Below are 22,232 nucleotides of genomic sequence, written 5' to 3'. Positions count from 1 at the left end.
TTATTATCAACGACAGATTTGTACCTTGTCAGCTGGACTAGTTAACTGCAAGGTTGAAAGATTGAATCCCCAAGCTGACAAGGTAAAAATCTGTCATTCTGCCCCTGAACAAGGCAGTTAACCCACCGTTCCTAGGCAGTCATTGAAAATAAGAATGCGTTCTTAACTGACTTGCCTAGTTAAATAAAGGTTAAATAAAGGTGTACATTTTTAAATGATCGGCCAAATCGGTGTCCAAAAATACCAATTTCCAATTGTTATGAAAACGTGAAATCGACCCTAATTAATCTGCCATTCTGATTAATCGGTCGACCTCTAGTCTCATCATTGTCGGTGATCATTGTTGTGTTGTCGGAAAACTTAATGATGGTGTTGGAGTCGTGCTTGGCCATGCAGCAATGGTTGAACAGGGAGTACAGGAGGGGACAGAGCACACACTCCTGAGGGGCCCCCGTTTTGAGGATCAGCGTGGCGGATGTGTTGTTACCTACCCTTACCTCCTGGGAGGGACCCGTCAGGAAGTCCAGGATCCAGTTGCAGAGGGAGGTGTTTAGTCCCATGGGTCCTTAGCTTAGTGATGAGCTTTGAGGGCACGAGAGATTGCATCATCGGTGGATCTGTTGGGGCGATATGCAAATTGGAGTGGGTCTAGGATTTCTGGGATGATGGTGTTAATGTGAGCCATGACCAGCCTTTCAAAGCACTTCATGGCTACAAAAGTGAGCGCTATAGGTCGGTAGGCAGGTTACCTTAGTGTTCTTGGGCACAGGGACTATGGTGGTCTGCTTGAAACATGTTGGCATTACAGACTCAGACAGGGAGAGGTTGAAATTGTCAGTGAAGACACTTACCAGTTGGTCAGCGCATGCTTGCAGTACATGTCCTGGTAATCCGTCTGGCCCTGCGACCTTGTGAATGTTGACCTGTTTAAAGTTCTTACTCACATGGGCTGTGGAGAGTGTGATTACACAGTCGTCCGAAACAGCTGATGCTCTCATGCATGTTTCAGAATTACTTGCCTCAAAGCGAGCATAGAAGAAGTAGTTTAGTTCGTCTGGTAGGCTTGTGTCACTGGGCAGCTCTCCGCTGTGCTTCCGCTATGCTCCTATGTAGTCTGTAATAGTTTGCAAGCCCTGGCACATCTGACGAACGTTGAAGCCGGTGTAGTACGATTCGATCTTGGTCCTGTATTGACACTTTGCCTGATTGATGGTTCGTCGGAGGGCATAACGGTATTTCTCATAAGCTTCCGGGTTAGAGTCCCGCTCCTTGAAATTGGCAGCTCTAGCCTTTAGCTCAGTGCAGATGTTGCCTGTAATCCACGGCTTCTGTTTAGAGTATGTACGCACAGTCACTGTGGGGATGACGGCATCAATGCACTTATTGATTAAACCAGTGACTGATGTGGTGTACTCCTCAATGCATTCGGAAGAATCCCGAAACATATTCCAGTCTGTAGCAAAACAGTCCTGTAGTTTATCATCTGCTTCATCTGACCACTTTTTTATTGGCCGAGTCACTGGTGCTTCCTGCTTTTATTTTTGATTCTAAGCAGGAATCAGGAGGATAGAATTATGGTCAGAATTGCCAAATGGAGGGAGAGGGACAGCTTTGTACGCATCTCTGTGTGTGAAGACTCTCTTGTTCTCTTCTAACTATCTGGAATTAAGGAAGAATTGACAATTTAACAAGGAAACTAACACTGTGGGATAGAAGGGGTCCGATATCTCCAATACATCATTCTTAAAGCTTTTGAATTGGACTATAATTAAAGAATATTGAAGACACCTCCTGCAATGTGTGGGTGTGGGTGTGGGTGTGTGTACGTGTGTGTACGTATGTATTTGTGTACGTGTGTGCGTGTATGTGCAAGGTCACCAACATCAAAACTCAAGTGGTAGTAGATTATTTATAGAGGAATGATCTCTCTCTCTCTCCCTCCCTCCCTGTCTCTCTCTCTCTCTCTCTCTCTCTCTCTCTCTCTCCTCCCTCCCTCCCTGTCTCTCTCTCTCTCTCTCTCTCTCTCTCTCTCTCTCTCTCTCTCTCGCTCCCTCCCTCCCTCCCTCTCTCTCTCTCTCTCTCTCTCTCTCTCTCTCTCTCTCTCTCTCTCGCTCCCTCCCTCCCTGTCTCTCTCTCTCTCTCTCTCTCTCTCTCGCTCCCTCCCTGTCTCTCTCTCTCTTTCTCTCTCTCTCTCTCTCTCGCTCCCTCCCTCCCTGTCTCTCTCTCTCTCTCTCTCTCTCTCTCTCTCTCTCTCCCTCCCTCCCTGTCTCTCTCTCTCTCTCTCTCTCGCTCCCTCCCTCCCTGTCTCTCTCTCTCTCTCTCTCTCCCTCTTTCTCTCTCATTTCAACTCAAAGGGCTTTATTGGCATAGGAAACATATGTTTACATTGCCAAACAAGTTAAATAGATAATTAACAAAGGTAACATGAACAATCAAAATGTACTGTAAACATGACAGTCACAAAAGAGGAATAGAGACATTTCAAATGTCATATTATGGCTATGTACAGTGTTACAACAATAAACATAGCCATCTCTCTCTCTCTCTCTCTCTCTCTCTCTCTCTCTCTCTCTCTCTCTCTCTCTCTCTCTCTCTCTCTCTCTCTCTCTCTCTCTCTCTCTCTCTCTCTCTCTCAGTTTTTACAGGAACAGTAGCCTGGTGTTTTAATGAAGCTATAACCCTCCGGTGTACATGTGTGTGTGTCCTTTTTCTGAGTCCCTTGCCCCCGATCTGTGTTTCCTGTAGCTGTCAGCTGAGCCAGTAACATGTGTTTCTATAACACATCAGATAAAAAATAACCAACAATTGAGAGAGAGAGAGAGTTCTCCTTTAACTGAACCCACACATACCCCTGTCCTGCCCAGTCCTGGGTTAACCTTCACAGTGGAAGCAAGTTTGTGTGTGTTGTTGTGTATGCAGATGTATGTTTGTGTGTATTTAAGTAGGTGTGTGCATGTACACACACTGCACACAATGAACTCTGCATGAGAGCAGCTTTCATTCTCACTTGCTTCCAGTATGAGTAAATAATCAATTATTGAAGCAGGATTTGGTCTGAGGGCTGTAGATAACATGACATATACAACCACAGAACCAACTGTTGAAATAAAGATAGTGGTTGAGTTATGCAAATTATTAACCCAGGCAGACACAATGGAACAGGTATGCAAACACTTGTGTGAGTCTGACATGGCACCCTATTCCCTATATAGTACACTACTTTTGACCAGGTCTCCTGTTTAATAATGGTGGCATTTTGGACTCACTCTTGTGTTGTGTGAAGGCAGAAGTAAATGAATTATTGTAGGCTACAGTTATTGGGAGTTATTGGGAACGTCCCCTTCGCTCATTCTGAAATGGTCATCAACCACTCAAGGTTAACCTTGACTGACAATCCATTTATTTGGTTGTAGTTGTGCTAGACAGTGTAGTCTGACTCCAATGTAGCCTGAGTGCCAGGGTGAATTATTCCCTGAGTAGTAGAGTAGAGTAAATAGATGAATATAGAGAATAGATGGCTGTAATGCCGTTCTGAGACCTCAGGAGGGATCCTATGACAGAGAAATGCTGTGTTGTCAGCATTTCGCTACACTCGCAATAACATCTACTAACCATGTGTATGTGACCAATACAATTTGATTTGATTTGGAGCGATAACAGAACATTGTAGTAGTGGGATTCCTCCTATCAATTCCACACTATTGAGAGCTTGATGCAGAACAGCACTTGCTTTAAACTATGTGTGTTGTTGTTTGTAAGGAGGAAAGACCAAATGCACCTCTCCACCTCCTCCTCCTCTCATCATCACATCACATGTTCCACTGCATTAGAGCCTGCTCCCAATGCCAGATTGGTCCATATGGACCACTAGGGTTTAACCATGGATATAGAGCTCCCCCTTCAGGAATTGAAGTGTAAATGAAATCATTCTTAGCCAATCATGGCGGTATCATTTTGGTGTGTGTTTTGATCCTCATAGGTGTTTTCTCAATCTTTCTCTCTCTATCTTTCTCTCTCTCTCTCTCTCTCCAGCCACGCTCCAGCCCTGTGGTTCTTTGCAGGCTGTGACTAGGGCTGTTTGCAGGCTTTGACAAGGCTGTGGAGGAGGACAGTACAGCTGGTTTTGGCCTTGTTGATTAAATGGGCAGTCTGGCTCTCACTCACTCACTCACTCACTCACTCACTCACTCACTCACTCACTCTCTCTCTCCCTCCAGAGGATGTCCTGAGTAAGGATGCAGGGGAATGTGCAATCTGTCTTGAGGAGCTGGTACAGGGGGACACCATTGCTCGCCTTCCCTGTCTCTGCATATACCACAAAGGGTAAGTCACCCTCTCTCTATCCTTCTTTCTGTATACCTCTCCCTTTCTCTCCCCCTCTCTCTATCCTTCTTTCTGTATACCTCTCCCTTTCTCTCCCCCTCTCTATATCCTTCTTTCTGTATACCTCTCCCTTTCTCTCCCCCTCTCTCTATCCTTCTTTCTGTATACCTCTCCCTTTCTCTCCCCCTCTCTCTATCCTTCTTTCTGTATACCTCTCCCTTTCTCTCCCCCTCTCTCTATCCTTCTTTCTGTATACCTCTCCCTTTCTCTCCCCCTCTCTCTATCCTTCTTTCTGTATACCTCTCCCTTTCTCTCCCCCTCTCTCTATCCTTCTTTCTGTATACCTCTCCCTTTCTCTCCCCCTCTCTCTATCCTTCTTTCTGTATACCTCTCCCTTTCTCTCCCCCTCTCTCTATCCTTCTTTCTGTATACCTCTCCCTTTCTCTCCCCCTCTCTCTATCCTTCTTTCTGTATACCTCTACCTTTCTCTCCCCCTCTCTCTATCCTTCTTTCTGTATACCTCTCCCTTTCTCTCCCCCTCTCTCTATCCTTCTTTCTGTATACCTCTCCCTTTCTCTCCCCCTCTCTCTATCCTTCTTTCTGTATACCTCTCCCTTTCTCTCCCCCTCTCTCTATCCTTCTTTCTGTATACCTCTCCCTTTCTCTCCCCCTCTCTCTATCCTTCTTTCTGTATACCTCTCCCTTTCTCTCCCCCTCTCTCTATCCTTCTTTCTGTATACCTCTACCTTTCTCTCCCCCTCTCTCTATCCTTCTTTCTGTATACCTCTCCCTTTCTCTCCCCTCTCTCTATCCTTCTTTCTGTATACCTCTCCCTTTCTCTCCCCCTCTCTCTATCCTTCTTTCTGTATACCTCTCCCTTTCTCTCCCCTCTCTCTATCCTTCTTTCTGTATACCTCTCCCTTTCTCTCCCCCTCTCTCTATCCTTCTTTCTGTATACCTCTCCCTTTCTCTCCCCCTCTCTCTATCCTTCTTTCTGTATACCTCTCCCTTTCTCTCCCCCTCTCTATATCCTTCTTTCTGTATACCTCTCCCTTTCTCTCCCCCTCGCTATATCACTACATGTTTCTGTACAACCTATGACGAGGGATCTCTCCTGTTTTCCTCAACCGGTATGTGAATGCATCATCATTCCTGCTCTCTCTCTCTGTCTCCCTCCCCCATTCCTTCTTTTGTTCTATATACAGAGCATTCGGAAAGTATTCAGACCCTTGGCTTTTTTACTTTACAGCCTTATTCTAAAATGGATTAAATAGTTTTTTCCCTCATCAATCTACCAGCAATACCCGTTAATGACAAAGCATAAACAGGTTTTTAGATTTTTTTTGTGGAAATTTATTAAAATGATAAAACTGAAATATCACATTTACATAAGTATTCAGAACCTACATTTACATTTACATTTAAGTCATTTAGCAGAACGTTTACTCAGTACTTTGTTGAAGCACCTTTGGCAGTGATTACGTCCTCGAGTCTTCTTGGGTATGACGCTACAAACTCGGCACACCTGTATTTGGGGAGTTTCTCCCATTCTTCTCTGCAGATCCTCTCAAGCTCTGTCAGGTTGGATGGGGAGCGTCACTGCACAGCTATTTTCAGGTCTCTCCAGAGATGTTCGATTGGGTTCAAGTCCGGGCTGAGAAACTCAAGGACATTCAGAGACTTGTCCCGAAGTCACTCCTGCGTTGTCTTGGCTGTGTGCTTAGGGTCATTGTCCTCTTGGAAGGTGAACCTTTGCCCTAGTCTGAGGTCCTGAGCGCTCCGGAGCAGGTTATCATTAAAGGGTCTCTCTGTTCTTTGCTTCTCTCATCTTTCTCTCGATCCTGACTAGTCTCCCAGGCCCTGTCGCTGAAAAACATTCCCACAGCATGACGCAGCCACCACCATGCTTCCGCATAGGAGTGGTGCAAGGTTTCCTCCAGACGTGATGCTTGGCATTCAGGCCAAAGAGTTCAAACTAGGTTTCATCAGACCAGAGAATCTTGTTTTTCCATGGTCTGAGAGTCCTTTAGATGCCTTATGGCAAACTCCAAGTGGGCTTTCATGTGCCTTTTACTGAGGAGTGGCTTCCGTCTGGCCACTCTACCATAAAGTCCTGATTGGTGGTGCTGCAGAGATGGTTGTCCTTCTGGAAGTTTCTCCCATCTCCACTCTGGAGCTCTGTCAGAGTGACCATCGGGTTCTTGGTCACCTCCCTGAACAAGGCCCTTCTCCCCAAATTGCTCAGTTTGGCAGGACGGCCAGCTATAGGAAGAGTCTTGGTGGTTCCAAACTTCTTCCATTTAAGAATGATGGAGGCCATTGTGTTCTTGGAGACCTTTGATGCTGCAGACCTTTTTTGGTACCCTTCCCCAGATCTGTGCCTCGACACAATCCTGTCTCGGGGCTCTACGGTCAATTCTTTCGACCTCATGGCTTGGTTTTTGCTCTGACATGCACTGTCAACTGTAGGACCTTGTATAGACAGGTGTGTGCTTTTCCAAATCATGTCGAATCAATTGAATTTACCACAGGTGGACTCCAATCAAATAGTAGAAACATCTCAAGGATGGTCAATAGAAACAGGACGCACCTGAGCTCAATTTTGAGTCTCATAGCGAAGGGTCGGAATACTTATGTAAATAAGGTATTTATGTTTTTATTTTTTATAAATTTAAAAAAATATATAAAAACCTGTTTCCGCTTTGTCTGTAGATTGATGAAGAAAACATTTATTTCATCCATTTTAGAATGAGGCTGTAACGTAACAAAATGCGGAAAAAGTCAAGGGGTCTGAATACTTTCCAAATGCACTGTATGTAGTATGTGCTATGTTCTTCCTGACTGTGTCTCCTGTTCTCTCTCTGTCAGCTGTATTGATGAGTGGTTTGAGGTGAACAGATCGTGTCCAGAACATCCCTCAGACTAAAGGGCCTCGCTACTTTTCTCCACAGGTAAATTCCACATTCACGGAGTGTTGTTGATATTAATGCGTTATAAAGTCACTTTAATATTCTGTGGGAAACATTTCCACCGTAGAGTTTCCCAAACAAATGTTCTATTGTATTGACACAAAACAGGACTAATATGGTACAGTGTTATAGCTTTTAGTTCAGTCGAGTTCTTTCTTTGTATTGTTTTGTTTCAGAATCACATGTTAGCCCTCAGTATATTCAGATCTCTGATGTTTTTCATCTCTGCAGGTTTCTTACTCCCTCAATAAGAAGAGTGATCTGCTCCAATAACAAAATTCCTTAATGTGAATCCCCTCCCCTTCCACGTTGCCAATGAGACTACTGGACAGACACACTGTGACTCTGTGGCCAGTACAGAACTGACACCTCACCCTGACCCTACCCCTCCATCCCCATCACCTCAAGTACCTCAGCCCTCAACACACCTCAACTCAAACCAGTCAAGAACCGCAGTGTGCCAAAACTCATTAAAAGCCATCTTCAGGGAAACTACATTTAATGCTGATCTATCTATTTATCTCCACACACAACACAATCGGCTCCGAGACCAGACCAGACAGACACAGACACACAAACTCACAAATACACACTCACAAACACAACCAACCTCTGCTTTGTCCTCAAAGACAGACAGACAGACAGACAGACAGACAGACAGACAGACAGACAGACAGACAGACAGACAGACAGACAGACAGACAGACAGACAGACAGACAGACAGACAGGCAGGCAGGCAGGCAGGCAGGCAGGCAGGCAGGCAGGCAGGCAGACAGGCAGACAGACAGACAGACATGCTTATCTGCCAACCTGATGTTGAGGGGAAGACAAAACACCTCTGTTGCACAACTATCCAATCAGGAAAAACTGTTGCTCTCAACATGCCCTCTCACTCTCTGCCGCATCAATGAAACGGCTGTATATGCCACGCACAGACGTTTTGCATTCCATCCTATTGGCCATGCCCCAGTGATTGAGCTGCTGTGGTTGGCTGAGCTCCAGGGCTGCTGTGACTTGGAATTCCCTCTTCCTGTGTTATTGGACAGTAGATCCAGGTCTCCTCCCATCTGTTTGGTCTGAGTGATTGTACACCTGGACATTTCAGGGAGCAAGCTGAGGGGAGAAGGGGCAAGGGGAAGTCAGTTCTCATTCCCCTCTTTCCCCCTCCTCACCAACTGTGTCTACCAGTGCCTTCACCTTCAGATCCTAATGGCCTACCAGGGCAGAGTCAAGACAACAGAACAGAACAGTGCGATTGGTGGGTTGGGGACGGAGGGTGGGAGGTCAGGTATGAGTCTATACTATATCCTCCCTCCCTAGCCCTTCCCCCTGTGTGTTGACTGGATGACGACAGACAGAGAGAGACCCAGCAGAGAGCCAGACTCAGCTGAATGTGAAACTCTGATTATCTCTACCCTTTACTCCACTGGGACATGACTGGAGCTGGCCCTGGCTGCTAGCCACACTGAAAGTGCCCTGCTATATGTTGTCCCTCTCTCTCTTTCTCACTCTCTCCTTTCCCCTGACTAGCTATCTAACTCACAACCCCTCAATGCCTCTGTGGTAGCAACAAGACGTGAACTGGACTGTGCTACCAGAAGTGCGTGGCTCAGCTAGTAGCAACTACAACTCCCAGCAGGCACTTCTCTGAAGTGAGAACGTTCATCTTAGTTTTTGTAGCAGCAATAGCTGTCTGTCTGGGACATGAGGCCCTCTGTGCTTAGCCTGGATCCGAACTGAATTACTATGTTTCACAATTGGTTTACTGTGCATCTTCAGTTTGGCAATTGTGAAGAGGATCAATTCAGTTGGGATCCAGGCTACAATGTGCTGACCCCAGAACAGATATCCCCCTCCCCCAGGGGCCCGGTGACATTATGTGTGTATATACTCTAGCCTTCTACAGGGTTCACACACCCATCCTCTTCTCTCACTCACTCACTTTGACTTTTAATCGTTATTTATCATCATGAGACTTATCAGTTATTATTATGCAAATTATTTTAAGTGTGCAGATTTGACATAATGGTGTAATTGCATATCTGTGTATGTATGTGTGAGTTGTAGTGAAACTAAGTCGGGCCTTAATGCAAAGAGAATGACATGAATAACTATGTCTTCTATTCATGTTTGTCCATTTCAGTGCTGTTTCAAATAGCTTCCTGAGATTGCACACTTTTTACCCAATCATAATCATCTACCAATCAGCCTATCACAGTAGAGGTGAGAGGGCGGGGCAGGAAGTAGGCGATTGGTGGAGCTCCATGCCAAAGCCAATCAGAATAAGGGGAAGACTGATATATTCAAAAAAGTTATAATTAGAATGTTGGATCCACTTTCTCAGTGTGTTTTACACATTTCCTATCTAATACATTTCAGCTTCCAGCAACCCTGGGTTGTAATATTTAAACAAGGCCTTGATGTTGATCTCTTTAATGTTTTGAGAGCTTTCCCAGGATGCGCTGCTAATTAGTATACCAGTATACTAGACCTCCATCTTCACCATTGGGCTGCGAATAAGGGCAGAGTAAGAAACTGATTGACAAATTCAATGAATTAGACAAAAGGCTTTTAAATGGCTATGCTTTTCACAATCATTGTGGAGGTTTTTCAATCTCCACAGTTTAGAGATTTTAGATTATAGTATATTATTATGACAGATCTAGGAATAAGATCAATAGTATTTATATTGGTTGCCCAATTCAAACTAGTAACGACCAGTCAGACAAATTAACAAAGAGCATTTATAGGGGATCTGGGTATTATAGTATGGATATACTAAAGATAGTGTTACCATGGCTACTGGGTCAGTTACACCATATTAACTGGTTTCTCCAAAAGGGCCATCGTCATGCCTCTAAGACGTGCTGCTCACACTTTATACAGTACAGCGAGGCATAAAGCTCTTTGGAATTGGACAATAAAAATCCCCCACCCAAATGAACTGTTTCCCCATTTGTCATCATGTGCTATAGCTAATAAAGTTTGATCTAAATCCAGATGGGAGTTTCTCCTCATTGCACATCAGTGAAGGAGAAACTAGAATGTCTGGTCTGAAACTAGAATGTCTGGTCTCACCGCATGGTTTGTCCCATGGCTACTGTACTGTAAGCAATGTGATTTTTAAATGTTGTCGAATGGCTCACGATTGTGAAGCATACTACTGTATGTGTACAATATGCCCTTATTGTCATGGGTATGTGTGTAGCACGATGATCCTCCCTAGCTAGCCTAGCAGAACAGCCTTTTATGATTTACTATAGCTAGAATCAGTTTAAAATCACATTTTACCCCCATTTCAGTTTTGTTCGTCTTTTGGATGTTTGGGTTTCTTTGGGGGACGAGTGGGGAGGCAGCCTAGCACCTAAACTGATTTCGCTATGTTTCACTGTAGAGAACTCCATTTGGATGTCAGGCCAGTGGTAAAGGAGGGGGGTTATATGGTCATTTTGTGTAAATGTTTTGGTTTTGCTGCCTGTGCTACAGTTGCCAATTTGAGCCCATATCAATCCAATCGGATCGATGTCTATCCAAATCTACCGTGTTGAAAAGCGCCGTATGGATGGACTTGTGAAGAAGCCGTGTTTAAAACAGTCAACATATATAAATGCCAGATGTGTTAAGAGAACACACATATGTCATCAGGTAGCTATACTTGATGTTCTGTTCATGATACTATAATATACCATGACAGCGAACATACGGTAGATGATTATTAGTTGGGGATGAGCTTGCTTGAATGAAGGTGGTGTAGTAGGGCATTCATGTAATAGTTGAGAGGTGAAGGAAACTCTTTTTATTTGGGTTATACCTCCCAAGGTACTTCAGAGACAGGCCGACAGTACATACCTAGAAATGTTATTTTAGAAATTATTTAGACATACAGTATGTTATAACATTCCATTTATGTAAAAATGTGTACAGAATATGAAATTAAAAGAGCAAAACTTTTGGAGTACATTCTTTTAGTTGTACTAGTGTGAATTACAGTGTGTCTTGGTAGTGTTTCACTTTCAATGCATTATGGCAGAAGCTTTCTCAACAGTCATTGAAAAAGTTACACTACCGGGCAAAACTTTTAGAACACCGACTCATTCAAGGCTTTTTCTTTATTTTACTATGTTCTACATTGTATAATAATAGTGAAGACAAACTATAAAATAACACATATGGAATCATGTAGTTACCAAAAAAGTGTTAAACAAATCAAAATATATTTCAATATACTTCAAATAGCCACCATTTGCTTTGATGACAGCTTTTCCCACTCTTGGCATTCTCTCAACCAGCTTCACCTGAATACTTTTCCAACCGTTTTGAAGGAGTTCCCACATATGCTGAGCATGTGTTGGCTGCTTTTCCTTCACGCCACGGTCGGACTCATCCCAAACCACCTCAATTTGGGTGAGGTCGGGTGATTGTGGAGGCCAAGTCATCTGATGCAGCACTCCATCCCTCTTCTTCTTGGTAAAATAGCCCTTACACAGCCTGTTGGGTCATTGTTCTGTTGAAAAACAAATGATAGTCCCACTAAGCCAAAACCAGATGGGATGGTGTATCACTGCAGAATGCTGTGGTAGCCATGCCGGTTAAATGGGCCTTGAATTCTTGGCAGCAATTCAACCATGAAGGCCTGATTCACACAGTCTCCTCTGAACAGTTGATGTTGTGATGTGTCTGTGTCAGGACCCGGTTGCGAACCCGGGTCTCCGGAGTGAGAAACAGTCACTTAACCAACTGAGCCACGAATAGTCGGCAGAACCCAGAAGATGAGGCAGACACAGCAGTACTTGAGACGGTGTATTTAATGAAGTAAAATGTGAAGTCCTTCAGGAAAACATGTAACTCCACAACCTCAAAAGGAATTCCACAAGAACAAAGGTAATCCTCCAAGACAAAAAGGAAAATGCACAAGGTGGTAGGTATTGCATAAAAAGCCTCAAAAGATACTCAAAAATAAATAAACAAGAACAAAAAACAGACTTCCACAAGAGAGTCCACCGGGATCAACAAGAGTTCACAGAATACTAGGGCTGGGTGCTAACATACAAACACAGAGCAAAGAACTGAGGAAAACTAAGGGTTTAAATACAATCAGGGGAAACGAGGCACAGGTGCAAATAATAATGGGGATCAAGGGAAAACAAAAGGTCAAAAAGCACAATGGGGGCATCTAGTGACCAAAAACCGGAACAACCCTGGCCAAATCCTGACAGTCTGTTACTTGAACTCTGTGAAGCATTTATTTGGGCTGCAATTTCTGAGGCTGATAACTCTAATGAACGTATCCTCAGCAGAGGTAACTCTGGGTCTTCATTTCCTGTGGCGGTCCTCATGAGAGCCAGTTTCATCATATTGCTTGATGGTTTTTGCGACTGTACTTGATTGAACTGTAAAGTTAATTACATTTTCTGTATTGACTGACATTCATGTCTTAAAGTAATGATGGACTATCATTTCTCTTTGCTTATTTGAGCTGTTCTTGACGTAATGTGGACTTGGTCTTTTACCAAATAGGGCCATCTTCTGCATCCTCCCCCCCCCCCCCCTTGTCACAACACAACTGATTGTCTCAAACGCATTAAGAAGGAAATAAATTCCACAAATTAACTGAAGGCACACCTGTTAATTGAAATGCATTCTAGGTGACTACCTCATGAAACTGGTTGAGAGAATGCCAAGAGTGTGCAAAACTGTTATTGAAGGAAAAGGGTGGCTATTTGAAGAATCTCAAATATAAAATATATTTTGATTTGTTTAACACTTTTTTTGGTTACTACATGATTCCATATCGGTTATTTCATAATTTTGATGTCTTCACTATTAATATGCAATGTAGAAAAATATTTTTAAAATAAAGAAAAACCCTTGAATGAGTAGGTGTGTCCAAACCTTTGACTGGTACTGTATATATATTTTTTGCTGGCCAGTATACAAGAATAAGGGAATGAGGCAGAGAAATCAGAGGGGTGAGGGTTGAAGATAAGGGAGGTTTGAGAGCAGTGGCCTAACCTCCAGTTAATTGCAGGCACCACATCAAATTCAGTTTTATTTACACAGTGCTCTGTTGTTGTGGTGCAGGAGACATCCGATACTGCAATTCAGCATCAGTAAAGTATTTCCTTTGGTCAACAAAAGCAGTTTCAAATCAAATCAAACTTTATTTGTCACATGCGCCGAATACAACAAGTGTAGACCTTACCATGAAATTCTTACTTTACAAGCCCTTAACCAACAGTGCAGTTCAAGAAGGGGGGGGGGGGTCAATGTAATATTCCGGTGACCATTTGATTCATTGTTTCAGCAGTCTTATGGCTTGGGGGTGGAAGCTGGATTAAAACAATGGATTTGCTTTGCATAATGACAAGATGTTCCATGGGTAACTGAAAGTGCTTAAACAAAGGACAGTTTGCCCTTTATAAGTTGATTTGTTTCAAACTAAAGTCGAGCTAGTAAAAAGGTTAAATTGAAGACTTCCTCTCTGAGAACGCCACCTCTGGTTTCAAATCCCTAAATAGAAAGATATTCATTATGGACAAATATGACTGTAGGAAGTATTTTTATGGGTCAAGACTTTTGCCCATACGCCAGAATAACCTAGCTAATGCAGGATGTTCAAATATTTACAAAATGTAGTATGCAAGAAAACACACAAAGAGCTTCTACGTTTCGGTAACAGGCGTGACCAATCTACACACTCTCCAGCTCAGTTCTGTCTCCTCAGTGGAAGCGTAGCCTTCCCTCCGCCTCAAACAGCTTCTCTTCCTCTTCAGAAAGACAGTTTCCTTTCAAACTGCGGGTGAGTGATGACAGAGCACATGACAATCAGGAACCAGCAATGCAATCAAAAGAACCACAGCCACAGTGCAAATGGTGAAATATGTTTTGAAATAAAAATGTATCTAAGGAATATATCAAATACTATTATTAACGTGATACAAAAAAATGCTCATAAGTGAGCGACATTGCGTACACTCACCTGATCTCTTTGAGTGATGTGTTGTGGGAGAGAGCCTCTGACAGCTGTCTGATTCCACCCACTGTCAGCTGATTATTGATTAACCTGCGCAGAGTGGCACAAAGGGATTACTAGGTTAACCAGCTAACTTTATTTAACATTCAGAAAAAAACTTTTGTTCACTTTCTGGTTAATTCTGAAGCTAAACTGTATTATTGGTTGTTGGGAGTGTGTTGAGACTGGGGCCTGCCTTACCAGAGGTGAGATAGACCCGTGTTGGATCTGATCAGCTCTGCCATGTCTGGTGCTACATCATCTGACAACTCGTTTTGCACCAACCTAGAACACCACAACACACATTTAAACTGTGTTAACTCCAAAGCACAAATACACATTAAATATACAGAGGCACATACTGTCACAGAAATTTGATGTATGAATAAGATTGTCCTACCAGAAGATTCTGAGCATTGTGTTGCCTTTCAGTGCTTCGGCCAAGCTCCTCCCACCTTCTGAAGTGATGCCATTGGCTGAGAGGCTAAGGGAGAGAAGAGCATAGAAATATAATTACTATTAGTAACACATAAGTATACTGTATTACTTTAGGTAATGATATTACTATGAGGCAGAGTGATACTGTAAGGACTGGTGCACTTCACAATATAGTCGGCATCATGAGGCAGGAAAATTATGTGTATATATTGAAGCAACATCTCAAGACATCAGTCAGGAAGTTAAAGCTTGATCGCAAATGGGTCTTCCAAATGGACAATGACCCCAAGCATACTTCCAAAGTTGTGGCAAAATGGCTTAAGGACAACAAAGTCAAGGTACTGGAGTGGCCATCACAAAGTCCTGACCTCAATCCCATAGATAATTTGTGGGCAGAACTGGAAAAACGTGTGCGAGCAAGGAGACCTACAAACCTGACTCAGTTACACCAGCTCTGTCAGGAGGAATGGGCCAAAATTTACCCAACTTATTGTGGGAAGCTTGTGGAAGGCTACCTGAAACATTTTATGCCAAGTTTAAACTGTTTAAGGCAATGCTACCAAATACTAATTGAGTGTAAACTTCTGACCCACTGGGAATGTGATGAAAATAAATCACTCTTCTATTATTCTGACATTTCACATTCTTAAAATCAAGTATTTGTCCCAACGGACCTAAAACAGAGACTTTTTACTCAGATTAACTGTCAGGAATTGTGAAAAACTTTAAATGTATTTGGCTGAGGTTTATGTAAACTTCTGACTTCAATTGTACTTATTCAGAGAAGTGATAACGATGACATTTCTTGCCATCCATCTCACCTGAGGTTGGTAAGACTTGGGTGATTCCTCAGGGCCTCTGCGAATGCTCTTGCTCCTTCATCACCAATGCTGTTCCCCCACATTCTGAAAAACAGGAACAATCCATCCCATGCACTCTGATCCAAAATGTTAAATAAAATAATTGTAATAGTGCACTTACCCCACGTCAAAGATAGATGTGCTCTTCTGAATGGCGCTGGCAAGATACTTGCCACCCATACTGGTGAACTTGTTGCTGCCAAGCCTTTGAACAATTCAAAGTGCCAAAAATAAACATTTTAATTTATATACAAGTCATTGTATAATTGATTGGACATATTAATTTACATACTTGACGACTCTTAACTTAGGACATTCCTCAATGATATGAGCGATTAGCTTGGCTCCGATGTCCGTAATGTGATTATTGTAAAGTCTGTCAAATCAAGACAACAGAAATACAGTCACAGTCACGTCATATGAAGTTCGTCATACAGCACAATACAGTACTACAGTTCGACAGGCAATTTGACCCCGATAGACACTGACTCACCCCAGAACCTCCACCACTCTGTGTTTGATAAGCTCCTCAGCCAGTACCTCAACGCTGCTGTCTGAGATCTGATTGACACACAATCTGAAATGGAAAAACAAATTCAGCTGAAAAGTTATACTTTATAGTTAGTTATACTAGTATTTTTTATAGCAGTAAGACATTTTTTGCCAATGTTATTGGTAAACAAGTTTACCTTTCATGTAAACAGTTGCATAAAATACAAACTGTTTCGATCTGTATGTATTCGAAGTCCTCACCTCACCACGGTCATCTTACTGAATGAAGGCCTGAGCTGCTTGACCCCATAGTCACTGATGTTGTTGTTGTCCATGTCCACCCCTAGCCTCTTCCGCCGGTGCTGCAGCACAAAGTTGAGGGCACTGCAGTCGCCAGAGAACACATTACAGTAGCCCAGCTTGATGTAGTCAGCTGTGATGCCCTTCGCAGTCAGCTGTGCCACCTCTTTACTTCCTGTCTCGAAGATGCAGCGCAGCATCCACAGGAAGTTGGGCAGGACATGCACCTTGCTGCCCTCCTGCTCTGTGCTGTAGAGTGGCAAACCGCGGAGGTGGGACCTCACGCTGGTGGACAGGTAGGACTTGAGGACCGCCCGCTTTCTCTTCAGTAGTGCTGCAGGAACCATGTGCTCCAGCAAGTTGGCGTTGGCCTTAGACAGCAGTCCACACAGGAAGAGGTTGGCGTATTGGAGATGCTCGTTGGTCTTGAACAGGTCCTTTCCCCTGGGTTTGGAGGAGCCACCGATGCAGTGGACGATACACGATAAACAAGAAGTATTGCCCCTCCTGCTGCACTCGGTGAAGAACTTGAGGATGTTTCCTACGCTGGTCTGTTCATCCAGAACCAGGGAGAATGCAGCCAAGAAGGACTGCAGGGTGAGGTGAAGGAACTCAAAGGTGGAAGGGTTTTCACATGCATCGTAGCAGCTGACCGGTCGGAGGAAACCCACCTTAAGGTCGTCGTCAGTCAGGCCACAGGAGGCCACCTCCTCCTTGTCGAACACAAAGCCTCCTCTCTCCATGCCCAGCAGAGCCAGCTTGGAGAAGGCAGTCAGTGGCCTCAGTCCTGCCCTGAAGGTATCAGCGGGGCACCTGGTGTTTCTCTTCAGGAGGACAGGTGGGGGAGTGGCCCCCCGGCTGAAGAAGACTTCAGACAACAGGAGGAATATGTTAGTGAGGGTCACGCAAGCCTCTGGCAACTCAAAGTCGTCGTAGACTGAACGCAGGTGTTTAAAGCTCTTGAAGACGATCCAGCAGAAGAGGGGGATGGAGCAGAGGCCACAGAGGTGGGGGCTGGCATCCAGCTGGACTGAGACCAGGTCCCGGTGCTCCTGCTCTTTGAAGTGTAGGTTGGTGTAGGTTTGAAGGTGGGCCGGAGAGAACCCACGCAGCGCCACCCTCTTCCGGATCACCCTGCTCTGGACGTCGGTGCCTGTCCGAGCCGTCAGGACCTTCCGGGAACCATTGAGCAGCTTCCCACAGAGCAGATTAATGAGCACCTGAAGGGGGTGAATCTTCTCCTCTGGAGAAACCACCTCAGGCACATTCACCAGGTCCAGATCAGCCTGGATCTCATCATAGCCGTCAAACGTAAAGAGAACCTTTTCAGGGAAGCGGAGGATGTAGCTGAACACCTCATTATCCGCATCCTGGTCGGGGTAGCAGTTGTATTTGAAAAGCAGGTCCCTCAGTGAGATCTCGTCTGTCTCCTTGAAAGTACTGAACATCCTACAGCGAAACTTGAAGAAGAACATGGCGTCTGTCTGTTCCAGTTCCCTCTTGGACCACAGCCTCTGGAGCTTCTGGAGGAGGATGGACTTGCCCACCCCAGCGTCTCCTGTGACGAGCACCGTCTCTGCCTGTGAGTTAAAGACACCTTGCTCTCCCAGGAGCTGCTCCAGACCCTCCAGGTGGCCCAGGCTCTCATTGCGGTCATTCAGGAGCTCCATCAGGGTGTCTGTATAGAGCTCCTCCAACAGGGTTTCCTCTCGCTGGGCGTAGGAGGCAATGAAGCGTGTGTCTCGGCCCAGCTCGTGCCTCAGCTTCTCACAGTACCTACTAACTGAGAAGAGGGGGGTATCGAGAATACACTGCAATCTGATTCTCAACCACTGATATTCAGCCAAAATATATGGTAGTTGCCCTCATGATTCTCTAATAGCTTACATTGTCAATGCACTGTATTTTTTATTGTTAAGCAAAATTCCAATAACACATATGAAGTGCTGCACCATACAGTTTACTGACGTACTTACTAGGGTCCGTGTTCTTCACTGGTATGTCCCGTATGAAGTCTGGTGGCTGGTAGTTGATCTCTTTAAGCCATGGTTGGAGGTCTATGTATGCATCATAAACTTTGTAGAGAATATATAGGAAGTATTCACATGCCTGCTCCCCTTTCCTTTGGACCAATTCCAGGATTTTACGCACCTGCGCAATGTCAATCATAAGTAAATCATATTTACTTTACAGTGATTCAATATTTAAAAATAATTTGGCAGCTAACAGTTTCCCTATTTTACACACCTGCACAATGGCAATCATATTTACTTACCAGTGATTAATATTACTTCTCACATTTTGATTTATGTGGCCAAACAGGATTTTTCACAGATAAGAAAGATACTGGCAACATACCAAATGTCATTGTATTGCAAAATCAAGTCTTGTCTTTATATTTTCTCCTCTTAAAATCAATTAGTCCATTTTAGTTTGGGCCTAGTAGGCTATTAGTGAATGCAAGAGCATGTCTTTGTGATGGGCACTTTGTCATTTAATGTGTGTGGTCCAAATGGACATGTCTCCTCTCTGAAACCCTCCTATGGTAAATTACCTGGTCTGTCTTGGTGGCTGCGCGCTGGATGATTTCTGCATCCTCGATACACAGAAAACCACTTTGTAGGAGGTTATCCATAATGCACTGCGTGCTCTTCACCTGGGAAACCAGTAGCTCACGGTGCAAGGTGAGCATTTGGACAGTGGACACATGGCCTGTTAGTCCGGCACGGGCTTCCTCGGCACTGGAGTCCATAATATACATGGCTTCAGCTGCCTGTATTTACTGGAAAATGTAAGGAATTCGAGTCAGATAACCAGTTAGGAGAAAAGGATCCAACAGTACGGATAAAATACATTATAGTAATATATAGTAGGCTGTCGCGTACGGTATACGTACATGGGCTGGCTATACATACCGTCAGAACCTCTGATAACATTGTTCTTCGCCGCGCTGTCCTAGTCCGCGGCGGAAAAACTCGGGAACCACAGCTCTCCCAAAAACAAACTCCAGTCTTGGTTATTAAAACATTAAATAGCGCATGACAGGATAATAACAAAACGTTTCTCCAGGACTGTTAGAATGGGAATCTAGGCTTGTCTCAAACAATGTCGGGAGAGAAAAAAAACACTGAACACAGTACTGGTTGTTTGAGGAAGTGAAACAAAAAACAGCCTTGGATGCGCGTAATTTCGCCTCCGACTGCGCTTTTGGCATGCTGTTATCTGATTATTTTTAATATAGGGTTTTCGCAACTTGTAATTGCTCCACGGTAAATCAAGCTTTTCCAAACATGTCCTAATAATTAGAAAGATTGCTTAGAATACCAGGTGTTTTAATCAGCGTTTGCTTACTTCGATTTTAACCGATTAAAATAACCAGTAAGGTGTTTACATGACTATTGCATAATAGTGCCATAGTCAGTTTAATGTGAAATTATTACTGTGCATGTAAACTTACTCACTCGCAACCAAAGAAAAAATACGATTTAGCTACCTGTGTGATGTGACACAAACCCATCGTAGCAAATGTATGCCGGAGACTAAATGTGTTTTGTGTGTAATCCTCTTTTTACTCAAGCATCCGATCCATTGTGTTGAATTACTGTTGCCAATTTAACATGAGTAGCCCATAGCCTACAAATGATTGTCTTCTCCACTGAGGTCCCAGAGGTTTTATAATGAGGATTTTTATAAGGAGGATCAAATCATTTGGGTTCCTGGATCCTTTCACAGCATTATAAGGCATTATAAGGCTGCGTTGAGATCAATGACCCAAACGCAGCTCAATTAATCCCTACCATAATGACACAGAGTTCACGAAATCAATAATTTGCTAGTAACAGATGACATTTATATTCTGACTATCTCTGAAACTGATTTAGACAATACCTTGATACAGTGGTACCAATACAAGGTTATAACATTACAGAAAAGAGACAAATGCCAATGGTGGAGGTGTTGCTGTTTATATTCAGAACCACATTCCTGTAAATATTAGAGAGGATCTCATGTTATATACTGTTTTAAGTTATTTGAAAACAGGGTCATCTGCCTCACCTAAAGCCCATTCTGGGGGGAAGCTGCTATATACCACCAAGTGCTAACAGTCAGTATCTGGATAACATGTGTGAAATGCTGGATAATGTATGTGATATCAACAGAGAGGTATATTTTCTGGGTGATTTAAATATTGACTGACTTTCATCATGCTGCCAACTCAAGAAAAAGCTTCAAACTGTAACCTGGTTCAGACTCTCAGTCAACCTACCAGGGTAGTTACAAGCAACACAATAATCAAATCTTCAACATGTATTGATCACATGTTTACGAATGCTGCAGTCATTTGCTTGAAAGCAGTATCCAGATCCATCTGATGTAGTGATCACAATAGTATAACATATATTAGCCATATCTAGGAAAACCAAAGTTCCAAAGGCTGGGCCTAATATAGTGTATAAGAGGTCATACAATACGTTTTGTATTGATTCCTATGTTGTTGATGTAAAGAATATTTGTTGGTCCGTGGTGTGTAATGACAGACACTGCACTTGACACATTCATGAAATTGCTTATTCCAGTTACAAATAAGCATGCACCTATTAAGAAAATGACTGTAAAAACAGTTAAATCCCCGTGGATTGATGAGGAATTGAAAACTTGTATGGTTGAGAGGGATAAGAGAAATGGAATGACAAATAAGTCTGGCTGCACAACAGATTGGCAAACGTATTGCAAATTGAGAAATCATGAGACTAAACTGAATAAAAAGAAGAAGAAACTACACTTTGAAACAAAAATAAATGACATAAAGAATGATAGTAAAAAGCTTTGGATCACCAAGTTTATCATTTTAAAAGGCTAATTGATCATTAGAAAATAATTTTTCAATTATGTTAGCACAGCTGAAAACTGGCCTTCTTTAGACTAGTTGGAGCATCAGCATTTGTGGGTTCGATTGCAGGCTCAAAATGGCCAGAAACAAAGTACTTTCTTCTGAAACTCGTCAGACTATTCTTGTTCTGAGAAATAAAGGCAAGAAATTGCCAAGAAACTGAAGATCTCGTGCAACTCTGTGTACTACTCCCTTCACAGAACAGCGCAAACTGGCCTTAACTAGAATAGAAAGATGAGTGGGAGGCCCCGGTGCACAACTGAGCATGAGGACAAGTACATTAGAGTGTCTAGTTTCAGAAACAGACGCCTCACAAGTCCTCAACTGGCAGCTTCATTAAATACTACCCGCAAAACACCAGTCTCAACATCAACAGTGAAGAGGCGACTCCGGTATGCTGGTCTTCTAGGCAGAGTTGCAAAAAAAAAGTCATATCTCAGACTGGCCAATAAAAAGAAAAGATTAAGATCGGCAAAAGAACACAGACTCTGGACAGAGGAACTCTCAAGCTTGAAGGGAAGCAAAAGTCATTCCGCTACCTAAGAATAGTAAAGCCTCCTTTACTGGCTCATATAGCCCACCAATCAGCCTGTTACCAACTCTGAGTAAACTTTTGGGGAAAAATGTGTTTGACCAGATATGCTATTTTACAGTAAACAAATTGACAACAAACTTTCAGCATGCTTATAGGGAAGGACATTTTGTTAGACTTCAGTGTGTCTTTTGACATTATTGATCATAGTCTGCTGCTGGAAAAAAAATATGTGTTATGGCTTTACACCCCCTGCTATATTGTGGATAATGAGTTACCTGTCTAACAGAACACAGAGGGTGTTCTTTAATGGAAGCCTCTCGAACACAATCCATGTAGAATCAGGAATTCCACTGGGCAGCTGTTAAGGCCCCTTACTTTTTCAATCTTTACAAATGACATGCCACTGGCTTT

At 43.4% G+C, this 22,232-nt stretch overlaps 2 protein-coding genes across 3 annotated transcripts in view; one reads left to right on the top strand and one right to left on the bottom strand.

Moving 5' to 3' along the window:
* LOC123997940 (E3 ubiquitin-protein ligase znrf2-like) overlaps positions 1 to 7,943 on the top strand; it is a 115,955-nt gene extending 108,012 nt beyond the window's left edge. Inside the window, exons 3-5 of the mRNA XM_046302675.1 lie at positions 4,218 to 4,323; positions 7,192 to 7,274; positions 7,524 to 7,943. Coding sequence (XP_046158631.1) covers positions 4,218 to 4,323; positions 7,192 to 7,249 — 164 coding nt within the window. The 3' untranslated portion in view covers positions 7,250 to 7,274; positions 7,524 to 7,943. The remainder of the gene's footprint in view (positions 1 to 4,217; positions 4,324 to 7,191; positions 7,275 to 7,523) is intronic.
* Positions 7,944 to 13,143: 5,200 nt separating this feature from the next.
* LOC123997939 (nucleotide-binding oligomerization domain-containing protein 1-like) lies at positions 13,144 to 19,563 on the bottom strand. 2 transcript variants are annotated; one of them, XM_046302672.1, is made up of 12 exons: positions 19,311 to 19,563; positions 18,950 to 19,177; positions 18,372 to 18,546; positions 16,357 to 18,178; positions 16,097 to 16,180; positions 15,896 to 15,979; positions 15,725 to 15,808; positions 15,565 to 15,648; positions 14,706 to 14,789; positions 14,507 to 14,590; positions 14,273 to 14,356; positions 13,145 to 14,086 (listed from the first exon to the last, which is right to left on the bottom strand). In XM_046302672.1, exons 2-12 carry the CDS (start codon positions 19,154 to 19,156, stop codon positions 14,014 to 14,016), a joined length of 2,865 nt encoding a protein of 954 aa, XP_046158628.1. In that variant the 5' UTR covers positions 19,157 to 19,177; positions 19,311 to 19,563; the 3' UTR covers positions 13,145 to 14,013. The 2 variants fall into 2 exon arrangements, with proteins under 2 accessions (XP_046158629.1, XP_046158628.1); XM_046302673.1 differs by lacking the exon at positions 15,896 to 15,979 and having other exon boundaries at positions 13,144 to 14,086.
* Between the last annotated feature and the right edge of the window lie 2,669 nt (positions 19,564 to 22,232).

The sequence above is a fragment of the Oncorhynchus gorbuscha genome, linkage group LG15 (assembly GCF_021184085.1).
Source record: "Oncorhynchus gorbuscha isolate QuinsamMale2020 ecotype Even-year linkage group LG15, OgorEven_v1.0, whole genome shotgun sequence".
NCBI lineage: Eukaryota > Metazoa > Chordata > Actinopteri > Salmoniformes > Salmonidae > Oncorhynchus > Oncorhynchus gorbuscha.
Note: the sequence above shows the minus strand (reverse complement) of the source record. Positions and strands in the feature narration are given on the sequence as shown.